This window comes from Hyperolius riggenbachi, chromosome 3 (assembly GCF_040937935.1).
Source record: "Hyperolius riggenbachi isolate aHypRig1 chromosome 3, aHypRig1.pri, whole genome shotgun sequence".
NCBI classification, from domain to species: Eukaryota; Metazoa; Chordata; class Amphibia; order Anura; family Hyperoliidae; genus Hyperolius; species Hyperolius riggenbachi.
This window is the reverse complement of record NC_090648.1, coordinates 282,608,588-282,625,302: the sequence shown is the minus strand read 5'-3', so window position 1 is coordinate 282,625,302 and position 16,715 is coordinate 282,608,588. Positions and strand designations below refer to the sequence as shown.

Genomic DNA, 16,715 nt, shown 5'->3' with positions numbered 1-16,715 from the left:
CATTAAAGTGACACTAAAGCAGAAAAAAACCTCATGATATAATGAATTGGTTGTGTAGTACGGATAATTAATAGAACATTAGTAGCAAAGAAAATAATTTCATATTTTTATTTTCGGGTATATAGCTTTTTTTTATAAAATTGTATCATTCTCTAATAATTGCAGGTTCCACAATGTACTCAGCATTTTACATGATTTCACAGAGCAGGCTAAGGACCCTTTGAACTCTTTTCTTCAGAAAAAACATAAACAAAGCAGAAACAATGAGAGACAGTTGAGATAAGTGCTTCAAATGACAGTGCTGTCCACAACTTTATAAAGTCACTGAGCTCACAGAAGCTCTTTTGCATAGATAACAACTGAAGTTTATTAACTCTTCCTGTACTGAAAACAATATGAGCCTCATGTCTGTGCTAATAATATTTTATTTCTTAGCAGTACTCCACATACAAATCATTATATCATAAGTTTATTTTCACTTCAGATTCCCTTTAAGAAATCTGACTCAATATCAGTCCTGCTGCCACCATCACTAGTTCTGTACCACTTTATGCATGCAACCATCAGTTCTGCTGCCCTTTTGCCATCAGCAAGAAACATCTCTCCCAATTAATGTTTGAACAACAAAACCATTACAAGGGCTTTAGCATTTATATAAAAACACAATCTAATAGCTTAGTAATCAGAACGCACAGATGTTATTTTTTTTCTGTGAAAAGAGGTTTCTGCAACTATATGTCCTGTATTGATAATTTGATCACATAACCAGGGGCATAACAACAAGCCAGAGAGGCAGCCACTGAAATTGACACAGTGCCCCCTGGGTTCCAAACTCTTCCCTATTGTCTCTGACATCCCCCCCATCCGCAACAAACACAATTGCTAACTTCCAGCTAGAGCAATATCCTGCCTCTATCTGGCCAGTAGACGCCAGTCAGCCAATCAGGTGTACTGTCATACACCCTTTGCCTGCTGTACCAAATCTAGCAGGAATTACATAAATTAGCATTCAGGTGGGAGGCTTCGGTTGGACGCAATCGTGAATTGCATCGTTTACAGGGACGCCCCGTGTAGGCACATCTCCCACACGGTCCCCTCCCTAACCACTCACCTGTCAACCGCATCCTAGAAGCTGCAAAAAAGAAATTTAAAATCATGTCAACTGTCATACACCCTTTGCGTCCAACCGAAGCCTCCCACCTGAATGCTAATTTATGTAATTCCTGCTAGATTTGGTACAGCAGGCAAAGGGTGTATGACAGTGCACCTGATTGGCTGACTGGCGTCTACTGGCCAGATAGAGGCAGGATATTGCTCTAGCTGGAAGTTAGCAATTGTGTTTGTTGCAGTTGGCATTCAGTTTAGAGGTGGTGGGGTAAGTTCCCTGGAGGTGAGAGGTCCAGGGCTTGCCCACACTTCCCTCTAGGTGTCGCATGGTGGTTTGGGGGCGCCAGCGAGTGAGAGAGACCTGGGGCCCCTGGGCTGTCATGTGGACCAGTGTTTGTGATTTTAAATCCCCCCCATCCACCTGCACATATGCATACAGACATCTTAACTTTGGCACCCTTTCTTCTCACCTTGCAGAGTAACCCAGGAAGCAGTGTAATATTTATGCTCCATACTGCCATCCTCCAGCCCTAATGCATGTCATGTGGTCAGGAGCCAGAGGGTGGCAGCATAGAGCATGCAACTGCCGGAGAGATATGAGTAGGCCTCAAGCAGTTCTGGAGCAGGTGAATATTACACTGCTTCCTGCTCTAATATGCAGAGGGAGGAGGAGAATCGGGCCCCCACAGCCCCTGAGCCCCCATTCATGGGGATCATGGTAGTTATAGTTACGCCATTGCACATGACGTGCAGTGAGTTGCATTGCACATGACGTGCAGTGACATGAAGTGGAGTTGAGTTATTTATTATGAACTGAATATTAGGCATACGTCTTTACCACTAACCATCCATCAATAACCTGTATATGATTAGCTTGGCTAAGCATGCAAGCTGTGTAGGTTCTCAAGAAATGAAACAGGTAATTAGGGTGGCGGTGGCCATAAAGTAAAATAGGTGCTGCATGGACTGCAATGCTCATTGTAGCTATGGTGACGCTTGCTGTTTAATTTGGGCGCTGGCGGTGCCCAATAAATAATGCTTATGGATGGCACAGGTTACGCGGAAAGGAGTGTTTAGTGCAGGAATTACGATCAATGCGAAAGTTCAATAGAAATCTTGCAAATCTGCCTTCAGTGATTTCCCTCATCCCTACCGAAGATCAGCAAAACTCTGCCGCTGCCTATGTACACAAGCAGGCCCAATACGCCTATGATGCCAAGCGAGGTGACTTCCTTAGGCAGCAGTAGTCTGGGGGCAGAAACAGGAAGTGAAGAGAGTGCCTGACCAACCTACACTGGGGGCAACTGTACCTGGCTAACCTATACTGGGGGCAACTGTACCTAGCTACTAACACTGGGGACACCCTTAACTGGCTACCTACTTATACTGAGGGTGTTTTTTAGAAGCTCCCCGCAGCTATAGCGTGCGGTGGTGCAAATTGTCGGCTGCTGTGCGATCACTTCAATTCAGGGGGGGGGGGGGGCACATCCTCACAAGTTTGCCTCAGGCAGCAAAAAGTCTAGAACCGGCCCTGTGTACAAGAGCCCTTATGGTGTTCCTGTAACTGGCTCAAACTGGGCTTCTTATTCTAGCGGGACATAGTCACATGTTAGTGATCTGACTCTTGTTGCTGTGCTGACACACTCTAGCAAATCATAACTAGAGCCAAGATTAATCAGGCTGGATCATATTACCACAGAGTAATACTAGACATGTAGCCATACAGAATTCATCAAACTTATCCATATAAAATTACATTTCTCCAAACTGTGTAACAATTTTCACATAATTGAAAACATTAAACATCGCAGAACTGACTTAACAAGTTTGTGCAGTCTGTCTTTCTGCCACTAAATATAAAATGCTCCAGTCGCCAACTCTCCATTCAACCTCAGCCATTTAAATAAAGTATGTGATTGTTTTCAGCATGATGGATTTATTGAGGGAAGTCATTTCAAGAAAGAAAGTGCATAACTTTGAAGGCTCTCTAATGTTACATAACATTCATTTTATACGATGTATTAAGGCTGATGCAAAAAACAAAACAAAAAAAAAAACCTAGTGTAGATTTTACATCTGAAAACAGCTTGGTTGGTTCAGGAAACGACTTCACTTTGGCTTCAGTTTTCATTGCGGCCGTCTTGCATGCAATCACGGATTGTACACTCGTTTTTATAAGGATACCATTAACGGCATACAAAAAACCCAAAAAAACCACTGCAGGTACTCTTTAAAGGGAACCTAAACTGAGAAGGATATGGATTTTTCCTTTTAAAATAATACCAGTTGCCTCACTCTCCCGCTGATCCTGTGTATCTAATACTGTAGTCACAGCCCCTCAACAAGCATAGGCAGATCAGGTGCTCTGACTGAAGTCAGACTGGATTAGCTGCATGCTTGTTTCAGGTGTTTGATTCAGACACCATTGCAGCCTAACACATCAGCACAGCTGCCAAGCAACTGGTATAGTTTAAAAGGAAACATCCATATCCCTCTCAGTTAAGGTTCCCTTTAAAGCTTACCTGAGATTAAAAAAAAAAAAAAAACATACATACCTGGGACTTCCTCGTCGTCCTCCATCTCCTGGATCTTCTGTAAGGGCTCCTGGTATCTTTGCCCACTCAGGGCCAGTCGGCACATGTGCATTGTGCATTGTGGCCACATGCACTCCCCAGTCTTGCTCCCATGGCCAGGTGAGTTCTGTACCTGTGCAGTAGTGCTGCGCAGGTGAAGAAAGCTCCCGGCGACGCGGTAAGCCGTAACTGGCCGAAGATACCGGGAGCCCTTACAGAAGATCCAGAAGGTGGAGGATGGTGCCGAGGAAGCAATCAGGTCGGAGGGGGCTGAAGGAAGCCCCAGAAATGTATGAATTATTTTTTCTTTTCATCTCCAGTTCCCGGTAAGGAATGTGGATAAGCTAAATAAATGTACTGAATGTTGTCCTTTGAAAGGAAGTTTAAAACTGAATAACATTGAGTAACAAGGGACCACCTTGTATTAAAGCACACTGGAAGTGAACGGGATATAGAGGCTAATATATTTATTTCCATTTAGGGCTAGTTTCACAGTGGTCAGTTGCATAATGCATGCTTTACAATGTATGTGAACTGCAATAGAGACAAGATTTAAGGTGGCCATACACTTATAGATTTGCAGCAGATTCGACCATCAGATAGATTTCTGTCTGATGCCTGTCAAGTCCAATCTGACAGAAATCTATCTGATGTGTGCCACACACTAGGAACAGATTTCCATTTTCCAATAGATTTCAGAATGAAATCTATTGGAAATCGATCTACATGCATTATTGGAACATTAGATCCAATGCAAATCTATGGGCCATCGATCTGCGGCTAGCAGCAGATTGACCTAGATTTTCCATCCTGTCAGATAGATTAAATTGATTTAAATCGGCTGCAAATCGATCGAATGGGGAATTTGATAGAATCGATTTCTGATCGATCGATCGAATGATGGCTGAAATCGACCAGTGTATGGGCCCCTATAGGCCTTAATACAAAGCCTGCATGCAGTGAGTTAGAATAATGCGATCAGTTACAATGCAGTACTGTGAACAGCCCCATAGAATATAGGAATTGAACTGGCATGCATAATTATTCTGCAATGCAACTAAGCACTGTGAACTAGGCATTCACAATGCAAATTGTCTGGCTGTCCTGCTGATCCTCTGCCTCTAATCCATTTATCCATAGACACTGAACATGGATGCAGATCAGATGTTCTGGCTGAAGTCTGACTAGTTTAGCCACATGCTTGTTTCAGGGGTGAGATTCACACACTGCTGCAGCCAAAGAGATCAGCAGGACTGCCAGGAAACAGTATTGTTTAAAAGGAAATAAATATGGCAACCTCTATATCCCGCTCACTTTAGATGTCCCATACCTCCCAACATTTTGAGATAACAAAGAGTGGCACCTTTAAGACACACCCCTGCCACATCCCTAGTCACGCCCCCACTACACCCCTAGTCAGACATACCAACCAAAAGATGTCATTTTAAAACTACACTGGTCCTTTTTATCATCACTACCTTTCCTTTATGTTAACATTTGAAAACAAGAAATATATCTATTTAAAAGACGAGAATCATTAAGTACATTTTGTACATTTCAACTCAATGTATTTTTAGTAGAAAAATACATATATTTACATAGATCTTTACATCCGTCCTAAAAGAGGGACAAATGAGGAAAAAAGAGGGACAGAGGGACTGGATTCCAAAAGACTGACAGTTAGGAGCTCTGAATGTCTTTTAATTGTTACTCTTAATTGAAGTATATAAAGTTGTAAATGACAGATTCATTCTGCACAGAGCGGAGAGAACAATTCTGGGTCCACTACCTAATACAAGATAAGCATGTGGAAATAATGTTTACCATATCTTAGCAAATGTGTAGACATGAACTGCAGGGGATTCTTATACCCATAACCGGGACAAGGTCCTCCAGCACCCAAGGCTGAGACACCAAAGTGCGTCCCTCCATCCCTCCCACCAGTAGCCATCACACACTGATTGCTATTAGACTAAGAGGTGGCCCAGGGCCCACAACCTCCCCAACACCTTAATATCTAGTTATATGGCTTGCAGTCACTGCCATGTATCCCCTTTTCTTATTTCTTTCTGCTTCAAACACAATTAGGAATGACAGATGAATGAATTCTGCGCCCCCTCCTACACTGCGCCCTGCGCCTGGGCCCGGCCCTGCTTATACCTAAACAGATGTAGCATTTCACACTTACACTGTGTTGCTGAGGAATTTTACCTGTTCTGAAGTATTGTTTTTATTTTACCCAGATGCAAGTGAGACATCTGTCAGAAGAAAATACACTTATTCTAAACACAGCCAAATTGTATGGATATGAAGTAGTGGATACATTTAGTATCACTATGGGACGATATAAAGAATTCCTACGTGGGAAATGTGGATGTCACTATCATGAGGTATGCATAGAAAATGAAATATTACAGTCGATTTCCAGATTAAAGAAATATACCAAAAAATTAGAAGACTAACAAACAGAGTCACTCAATGAATAATAAAGTAATTAAAATCTGTTTAAAAGGAAGGCAGGTGTTGGCTTACATTCTACTAGATAAACTGAATGATTTTTTTCATTAATTTATTTACTCCATCAAACAACAGCACAAATGACCATACCAATAAATGGACACGCTGCATTTTCTACTGATAAAGAAAGGCTGACTCAATCATATGCCTGATACATACAATGCAGTTTTTTTTGTCAGATCAACTGGAACTTCCCATCGATAAATTAATTTCCAACATGTCCAATCTACTTCTGATCAAGAAAGAGATCGATTTTGTACTGATCTCGATCGGAAGCATACTGGATATGTTAGGAATTATTGACCAATGGGAAATTTTTTTCGGATGGAAAAATTGCATTGTGTGTATCAGCCCTTAAATGGAACCTTAACTGAGAGGGATATGGATGTTTCCTTTTAAACAATACCAATTGCTTGGCAGTCCTGCTGATCTCTTTGGCTGCAGTAGTGGCTGAATAACACACCTGAAACAAGCATGCAGCTGATCCAGTCTGACTTCAGTCAGAGCACCTGATCTGTATGCTTGTTGAGGGGCTGTGGCTAAAAGTATTAGAGAGACACAGAATCAGCAAGAGAGGCATGTAACCGGTATAATTTTAAAAGGAATAATCCATATCCTTCTCAGTTTAGGTTCCCTTTAAAGAAGCCCTGCGCAAAGAACCAACTTTTTCAGTATGCTTGTGTCTGTTAAAGCGAAGCTCCAGAGTCCAGACGAAGATATTTGTTAATAGCATGTGGATAGTGTGTGAATGGGTTATCACCTCTATTGAAGATGATCAATGAGATGGTAATAAACGCAGATTGCACACAGATTGGAACTGTGTCTATCAAACACATTTACTTATGAATTCGATTAGCCCAATTCCAAGCTGCCTACATTTTGCATCAAATGTGGAAGGTAGAAAAATGAGCATCCTATTGATAAGCTCTTATCCCTATCTTGTTATTAAAGGTGTCCTATAACTCCAGGGGGCATAGCTAGAAATCCGTTCACACCATAGCAATATTGTGTATAGTCTGAGCCATGAGATCTACTGAGGGAATCAGGTGCAGCATGTAGCCAAGAGTGTCTTGTTTCCACCTAAGATAGGAATAATTTATTCAAAGATTGAGCAGAAATCATATACAATAATACAAAATTAGTGTGAGGGTGGGGTAAGGGTTAAATATTTGTGTATTTACCAGGCGGGGGTAGGCTAGCAATGGGAACAGGTAGGTTTGTGACTCTCTTTATTCTGTAGTTTTGGTGCTAAAACCTTATTAATTCCACTACAATCTGTGCAATATTTTGCAGGGTAGTTGTAGTGCCTGTTATTTCTACACACCACATCTGCAAGACAGATATGTCTGCAAGATCGTGTCCTGCTAATAGTTCTATAGCAAGAGATTAAAACACTTCTTTCACACTGCTGTGATGTGCATGGAAGAGATTGTGACACAAGGGTTTTGCATACACCCAGAAAACACCCAGTTTATTAACTTAGTCACAGGTCACGGATGCAGCGATGTAACCATTTTTTTCCCATCTGTCTATAATACTAACATGTCACCCAATGTATGGTGTGCATTTACTCAGCCTCAGGTCCTCTACACAGCCTGGGGGTGCAGTATCTGAGCTTGGTGTGTACAGACAGTACTGATGTTCTTCCTTTGATATTTGGAGATGGAGACATTAGTCCAGCTTGAAAGCCATGGCCCAGAATGTTCGTACTGCCACTCTAGCCTTAACTTTCTCATAATCATTGTCCATACACTGCACAAATGTTCCTGTATACAATATTATTACACATACTGGCAGGGGATTGGGGAAATAAAGTTGTATTTTTACATGGAAACAATTTGTAGTGATTTAAGCTATACAAATGAAAACGACAGAACAAGTATATAGTTGTCTTTGTCATAATCGGTTATTGGACCTTAGTGTGATCATGTAACATGGTGCCTACCATTAGTCTGATAGTGGGATAGTGAGTGTTAATGGTGTCTACTCATCCTGAGATCTCTGTAACTTAACTCTGTGACAGTTCTGTACCTGTTTACAGACTCTGGGGGCCATATGCAATTCACTTTTTCTCCTAAATTTTCACCTAGGAGATACATTTTAATCTTCAATTTAAAAACACTTTTTAGCACTTTGCAATGGAAAAATTACCAAATGGTAGGTGGAAAGGTATTGTCAAAATTATTTTGAGTATTTGTTTGCTTGCTAGGGGTTTAAAAGGCATTTTATTTCCAAGTTGTGAAAATATGACCTTGGCGAAAACTCAGGTGAAAAAGTGAATTGCATATGGCCCTGGGTGTCTAATGTTTAAACAAAGTGTTATGCCGTGCATACACGGCTCGTTTATTGCGCCCGATCGAGCCAGCGGCTCGATGCCGGCACATCCCCGCTCGTCCATTGCCGCTCGTCCACGCCGGCGCTTCCTCATCACCGCTCGATTCCCTGCCATTGTCCGCCGGCGGGAATCGAGCGGGCGCAGGGCGAGCGGCATGATCGGGCCAGCTGAATATTATCAGCTGGCTGGATCAGCTGGTCGATACACGGTACAGAAACATACCATCTATCCCCAGCATTACACTACTTACTTAGGAAATGGCCGAGCACTGAAGAAGCCCATCATTCTCAGCTTTTTCTATTTCTTCCCTGAAGGAAACTTGTAATATATTAGTTTATTTATTTTGTTTAATACAAAAAAACCTCTAGTTTTTAATTGTATTGTTGGGCACACTGTATATAGAGTAATACTGAAAATATGCCCATCTGCTGGTTGGAAAAAAAAAAGTATAATATTTTGTAAGCGAGAAAGAGACTTAATGTTCTTCTCTAATAAACGAATTACTAATATTGCAGAAGCCAAGTCTTCTGAGTTGGTAACAGATAAGTTCTTATTGTTCAATACTGAATTTCTTTTACACTAGTATAAACATGGTATTTTCTACATACAAGACATGCCAGCCAACTAGATAAATAGTTAAAAAATGATCTTGTAAAATGTTTAGCCTAGATAATAAAAATAAAATGAAAGAAAAATCAATACAGAGGAGTCCGATAAACATGTGACATTAGATTTGTATAATTATGTTTTTTTTTGTTAGTATCTTGTGCAAAAATCTAGCATACCGGTAAGTACAGCTGTTTCAAAACGGGTAAGTACAGCTGTTTCAAAACACTGTTTAGCAAGCAGTCATGACATTGCCCTTCTTACCATGGGCACTGCGCACTTGTATGCAATTTGACGTCCCCCATCCTCCCTCTATAGAGCAAAGCAGGCTGCTTGGGAGAATCCAAGCAGTGTGTCTATACAGCGGTCATCCTTGATGCTTTCATCAGTAACTGAGTGCAGTTATTAAATCACCCATTTTTCTCATCTTTAGTCAAGAACTGTGAAAAATACAAGGACATTAATTACATTTTTATTGAATGATTTTCATCCAGTTCATCATTCCTATAAACAAAATATTTTTCCCATATACTGCATTAATAGAATTCTGTGTTGCTCTTTTCATTGAACAAATGTTCTTTTTATTGTTCACTAGCTGGTCGCCCGGCGTTGCCCGGGTATGTAATTGGCTAGTGTTACCTCTGCCCACTTTTTCTAATCCTAACACACAATTACTCAAGGATGACCTAGTTTGTGAGCTTTGCGGTCTTTGGCATCAATAATTGAGATTAAATAAATCTAATTGGCTGTGGCTCCACTCCTTTGAAAATCAATAGGTGAATTTTGATTAGCTTTTGTAGGCTCCACCGACTTTTCTGAATATTAATCCCAGTCACCCAGTGACCAACTGTGCAAAGTTTAAGAAACCTGCCATTGACAGAGTAAGAAAAACAAAAGTTTGCTTTCTTAAAACAGAAAGAATTTGCGATAATTCAGGTTGGAGTGAGCTTAAAATGTCTCCCAGTGCATCACTGTTGAATATATGCAAATTATCCATTGTTACCCTTGAAAGCTAAACACACCTCCAGAACTGCTGGAATGCAATGATGTGTCAGTTTGTTAATTTGTACAGAGCCATAATAATCCAACATGCATACAGACTGTTTTGGATTGTTTAATCCTCATCAGTGCATGGCATGGATTAATTTGGCTCTATGCAGTAGGGCTTGTAACACCGAGAGGTACAGACTAACCAGAAAGCTCATGGTGACCCAGAACTCATTGGAGTGTGTAAGGGACTACAGTGGTCCTAAAAGCCCCCTTACTAAGATGTTAAGAAAAACAAAAGTTTGCTTTCTTAAAACAGAAAGAATTTGCGATAATTCAGGTTGGAGTGAGCTTGAGATGTCTCCCAGTGCATCACTGCTGAATATATGCAAATTAACCATTCTACCCTTAGAAGCTAAACACATCTCCAGTGTAACAGTGTAAGAATGGCTGCAGTTTACATTTTCCAGTGAAATTTGTATTTGTCTCCGCCCCCTTTTTGGTTATGGGAACAAAAAGTATCCTATACTTTATTCCCGGTAATGTACTATGTGTGTGCCAAATTTCAGTTTACATTCTAGCAGGGAAATTTGTATTTTTCTCCACCCACTGATGTCCTAATGTTTCCCGGGTATGTATTTGGCTGCTGTTGGCTGTGGCCACTTTTTCTAACCCTAACACACAATTGTCAATAGTCAATGACCAAGTTTGTGAGATTTGTGGTCTTTGGCATGAATAATTTTCATTGAAATGAAACACATATGATTCGCTGTTTGTGGCCCCACCCCTTTTCTAAATATTTAACCCCAGTCACCCAATCATCAACTGTACCAGGTTTGAGGCTTGTGCCATTAACAGTGCAAAAATGGCAGCAATTAAATATTTGCCTTGAAAATCAATAGGTGAATTGTGATTGGTTTTTGTAGGCTCCACCCACTTTTCTGAATATTAATCCCAGTCACCCAGTGACCAACTGTGCAAAGTTTTAGAACCCTACAATTAATAGTGTAAGAATGGCTGCAGTTTACACTTTCCCAGTGAAATTTGTGTTTGTCTCCACCCACTGATGAATTGGCATTGCCCAGGTATGTATTTGGCTGGTGTTGGCTCTGCCCACTTTTTCTAACCCTAACACAAAATTACTTAATGACTAAGTTTGGGAGCTTTGCGGTCTTTGGCATCAATAATTTGCATTGAAATAAAATAAATCTGGCTGTGGCTCCCCCCCCTTTTCTGAATTTGAACCCCAATCACCCAATGGCCAACTGTACCAGGTACAGGTGATTAACAGTGCAAGAGGCTTGTGCCATTAACAGTGCAAGAATGGCATCAATTAAATATTCCCCTTAAAGATTAATAGGTGGATTTTGATTGGCTTTTGTAGGCTCCACCCACTTTTCTGAATATTAATCTCAGTCACCCAGTGACCAACTGTGCAAAGTTTGAGAACCCTACCATTAATAGTGTAAGAATTGCTGCAGTTTACATTTTCTCAGTGAAATTTGTATTTGTCTCCGCCTACTGATGTCCCGGCATTGCCCGATTATGCATTTGGCTGGTGTTGGCTGCGCCCACTTTTCCTAACCCTAACACACAATTACTCAATTACCAAGTTTGTGAGCTTTGCGGTCTTTGGCATCAATAACCTGCATTAAAATGAAACAAATCAGATTGGCTATTTGGGGCTCCACCCCTTATATAAATTTAAACCCCAGTCACGCAATGATCAACTGCACCAGGTTTGAGGCTTGTGCCATTAACAGTGCAAGAATGGCAGCAATGCAATATTCCCCTGAAAAATCAATAGGTAATTTTTGATTGTTTTTCGTAGGCTCCACCCACGTTTCTGAATATTAATTCCAGTCACCCAGTAACCAACTGTGCAATGTTTGAGAACCCTACCATTAACAGTGTAAGAATGGCTGCTGTGTACATTTTCCCAGTAAAATTTGTATTTGTCTCCGCCCACTTATGACCCTGCGTTGCCCGCTTATGTATTTGGCTGGTGTTGGCTGTGCTCACTTTCCTAACCCTAACACACAATTAAGCAATCACTCAATTACCAAGTTTGTGAGCTTTGCGGTGTTTGGCAACAATAATTTGCATTGGAATGAAACAAATCTGATTGGCTATTTGTGGCTCCACCCCTTTTATGAAATTGAACCCCAGTCACCCAATGATCAACTATACCAGGTTTGAGGCTTGTGCCATTAACAGTGCAAGGATGGCAGGTTTGAGGCTTGTGCCATTAACAGTGCAAGAATGGCAGAAATATTCTCCTTGAAAATCGACCAACTGTGCAAAGTTTGAGAACCCTACCATTAACAGTGTAAGAAAAACAAAAGTTTGCTTTCTTAAAACAGAAAGAATTTGCGATAATTCAGGTTGGAGTGAGCTTAAAATGTCTCCCAGTGCATCACTGTTGAATATATGCAAATTAACCATTGTTACCCTTAAAAGCTAAACACACCTTCAGAACTGCTGGAATGAAATGATGTGTCAGCTTGTTAATTTGTTCAGAGCCATAATAATCCAACATGCATACAGACTGTTTTGGATTGTTTGATCCTCATCAGTGCATGGCATGGATTAATTTGGCTCTATGTAGTAGGGCTTGTAACACCGAAAGGTACAGACTAACCAGCAAGCTCATGGTGACCCAGAACTCATTGGAGTGTGTAAGGGACTACAATGGTCCTAAAAGCCCCCTTACTAAGATGTTAAGAAAAACAAAAGTTTGCTTTCTTAAAACAGAAAGAATTTGCGATAATTCAGGTTGGAGTGAGCTTGAGATGTCTCCCAGTGCATCACTGCTGAATATATGCAAATTAACCATTCTACCCTTAGAAGCTAAACATACCTCCAGTGTAACAGTGTAAGAATGGCTACAGTTTACATTTTCCAGTGAAATTTGTATTTGTCTCTTTTTGGTTATGAGAATAAAAAGTATCCTATACTTTATTCCAGGTAATGTACTATGTGTGTGCCAAATTTCATTCAAATCCGTTCAGCCGTTTTTGCGTGATCGAGTAACAAACATCCAAACATCCGAACTTTCCCATTTATTATATTAGGATTGCTAACACATAGTCCACCTTTGTTTCATAAATAGCATTCCACTGTGACACATCATTTGTGAAAATAAATTATAAAGTATAGCCAGCATTTTCTTAGTCTATTTATTAGTGTGTTTATGCTGAAGAAATAGAAGTCGTGACAATTTGCAAGTCAGATCTGAGCTTAAATCAGTGCAAATGAGACGTCCACCAATTGTCGCTGTCAAAAACACACAGTGGTAGGAAACTGAAGTCACTAAATGTATTTGTAGTTTGGACTTCTTTGACAGGTCACATACACCAAACAAACCATACGTCAGTGTCAGCGTCCTGAAGCCTAATTTTGGCCATCCTACTAATGCAGGAATGTTGGTAATATTCACTTTGGAATGTTAGAAAGACAGCAGTGTCTCAGTTGCTGAAATTATTTATAAGGTAAAATCTAGGACATTATCTTTTCCCAGGTGGCTAGTTTGAAATTTTGGTTCACAGATTGCTGTATAAATGTTCTCATGCCTGCTGCCTAACCAGCATTCTTTCTCTTCTCCCCTACCCATTAAGTGATGGGAAAACTTCTTGTGGTGCAGTTTGATGGACAACTAGCGATGAGCAGAGCATATATGGCCATTTTCTTTTCACCATAATTTTTGAAAAAATTCACATTTTTACACGGTTACATTTATTTGCAAAAACAAAGGGGCTAGTGAAAACACATGTTCACAAAGATAAGAATATGCACAAAAATATATGGGCATGTGAAATAACTAAACACATTGTCATCAACTGCATTTAAGCCAGTGGGTTTGAAAAAAGTTATTTTCACACAAATGAGAATATGGGTGAGAATATATGGGCATACGTTTACAAAAATAACATCAATGCACATTAAAAAATAAACACCTTTAGGAGAAAGTTCTAACTTTTGCACAAAAAAAAGTACCGTATACCTTAGGAAAAAACTTATATTTACAAAAATTTTGCAGCAGGAGAAAATTTAGATGCAAAATTATTTTGGAGAACATCCAACCTCATCAGTAGTACCAACTACAAAGATTAAAAAAAATCTATAGTAAACATAAAACAAAATAAATATATAAAGTCAAGATAATGCCCATATAAGATACATCTGTGAAGAATAATGACTTATCTATGAATACTATATTAGCATGATAAATTAAAAGTAAAACAAATTATAATTACCTAATATCAAATTGTATATCTCTGAATGAATGGGATGGGTGTGATATGTGAAAATTGCTGTTGTTTTTAGGTGAAAATAGCCTGTGTGGGAAGTGGTTAAAGTAGCCATTAAAATCTGTATGTAAAGTATTAGGCAGGGAGCACACTTGCAGGGGTGTTTTCCGCAGTCATTCCCCGGTCTCCGCCGCAATACTTTGTAATCATGAACATGTGCGTTGTGCAGAGAAAAACAGAAAGCAGTTTTAAAAATGCAAGGTAAACGCAACATGCAAACGAATGCTAACGTGCGTTTCCCGTGTGAGGCCATTAACTTCAATGACCAGTGAAGCCTTGCACGGTTTGCCACCCACGGGAAAATGTGCACAATTTCAGCAAATGTGTTCTATGCCTTAGTGTAACAAGGCTTAATGTGTCATTTATAGCAGCCCCCCTACTACATCTTCCTGCATAATGTTTTGTTCAATAGTTTGTACAATAAATTTGCATCTTAATTCATGATAATGCTAAGCAGCTGTTATTCTGAATATAATTTTCTGGGATTATTATTATCTGATTAGAAGATGAATGTTTTTGACCTGATAATTAAATGAGTAAATGAATCACATATTTGGCCTTGCGTTCCAGCATTTGCTGCAAAACATTAATGACGTTGTCTCTTTCCATGTCTGAAATCAAGTGACTGTAATCAAGATGCTTCTTGGATGAGCTCTAGTTCCCTTTCACTTGACAATAGTTCCCAATATTTCCACATAACTAGCAAACCCGAAATCTTCTAATTAAATAAAAGAAATGAAATGTGAGAACGTGCTTAAAATATTCAATATATAAATTGTAAAACATTTGTTTGTAGTTTTGTATGAAGATTAAACTGTAATACAAAACATGGGATCTTGAAAACAGTACAGTTATGTAATTTATATTTTTGGTGATATTTCAGCGTTTCTGATGATAGAAAGTTCAAAAAGATTTAAAGGATTAAGGCTAACAGAAGACAAAGCTACCACTAAAACACTAAATTAATTAAATTGACTCAAATATGTCTAGAGATTACATTATGATAAGTGACAATAAATATACGTTATTAAAACCACATGATGGAAGAATAACTCTCCTAAAAGTGGCATTTCATTTATACAGATATGCGATGGGGTTATTCACCATCTGAATTGTTATGCCTCTAGGAAATGTCAGTATTTTCCCTGCTGCAGTTCCTGGGACTTGTACAGCCAATCTTAGAGTTGTATACCTACATCTCCTACTGTATTTTCCATTACATAAAATAAATGATCAGACCAACAGTGGCAGTATATTCCCCTTGTAATGGCAATGGCCACTGTCCAAAACTAAGAGGTCTATAGAGCTTCCCACTGAGATTCTTTAAAAAACATGAGAAATTATATGGTGATTTAACTTATCAACATATAATAGTCAATGAAATACCAGGTTTCAGTTTTCACATGTATCACCCTATTAATAAGTGACTAAGCCAAGAAGCTAAAAGAACCCTTGACAGGCCCTCTAATCAAATGCAACACATGATCACATTTTCTCTGTTTTTGATTAAAAAGATACCATCTAGGAGGTGGCTCTATGACTGCAAGCAACAGACAGGCCCTCCTTCTTCTTCAGGCTGAAAATGGGGTGGGGTTGCTGCAAGTTGCTGCATTTTGCCAATCATAGAACTGGTATTTATTGGGTGGCTCTGTCTCATAGGTAAACACCCACTTCCGTCCAGATATTAGTTCTTACCTGGCTTTGTAATGCAACAACAACAAGTCTGGTGCTGCTTTAGCAAACTCAGCAAATAGTATCTTTGGGTGCCAGAGGTCTGGGTCAGAAAACAGTTGAGACATGAAGGGAACCTTGATGAAATTATCATTATTGCTGATATTTTACCATTGCAGCTTCTCCTGGCGCCCAGATAATGCGGCAACGCCACTATACGTACTCCAAGAAGCATGCTCTGTCCAAAAGTGAAAAGAATTTTGGCTGGAGTTTTGCTTTCAAATGTTTATTGTTTGATTAAAGTTCAGCAATAGAGTAATTTAAAAACAATCAAGGCATAGAGTCATGGCCCTAGTATGTCTTAGTACAGGACCGAGGCTACCATATAGGCAAATGGGCCAATTGCCCCAAGGCCCCAGCATCCATAGGGGCCCCCAAGTGTCCCCATCACTACACTAGGTAATGTGGCTGCACAGAAAGAGTTAGGGCCCCATATACCTAAGATTGTGGGGAAGGGGTTGTTACTAGGGGCACATCTGCCTACAATATAGGAGTGGAAGTCATTATGGGGCACATCTGGCTACAATACTAGGAGGAGGGGAGTCATTG

At 39.9% G+C, this 16,715-nt stretch overlaps 1 protein-coding gene across 1 annotated transcript in view; it reads left to right on the top strand.

Moving 5' to 3' along the window:
• The window catches only part of CPED1 (cadherin like and PC-esterase domain containing 1), a 344,542-nt gene that overhangs the window by 323,726 nt on the left and 4,101 nt on the right, over nt 1–16,715 (top strand). The window contains exon 21 of the mRNA XM_068276408.1: nt 5,924–6,070. Coding sequence (XP_068132509.1) covers nt 5,924–6,070 — 147 coding nt within the window. The remainder of the gene's footprint in view (nt 1–5,923; nt 6,071–16,715) is intronic.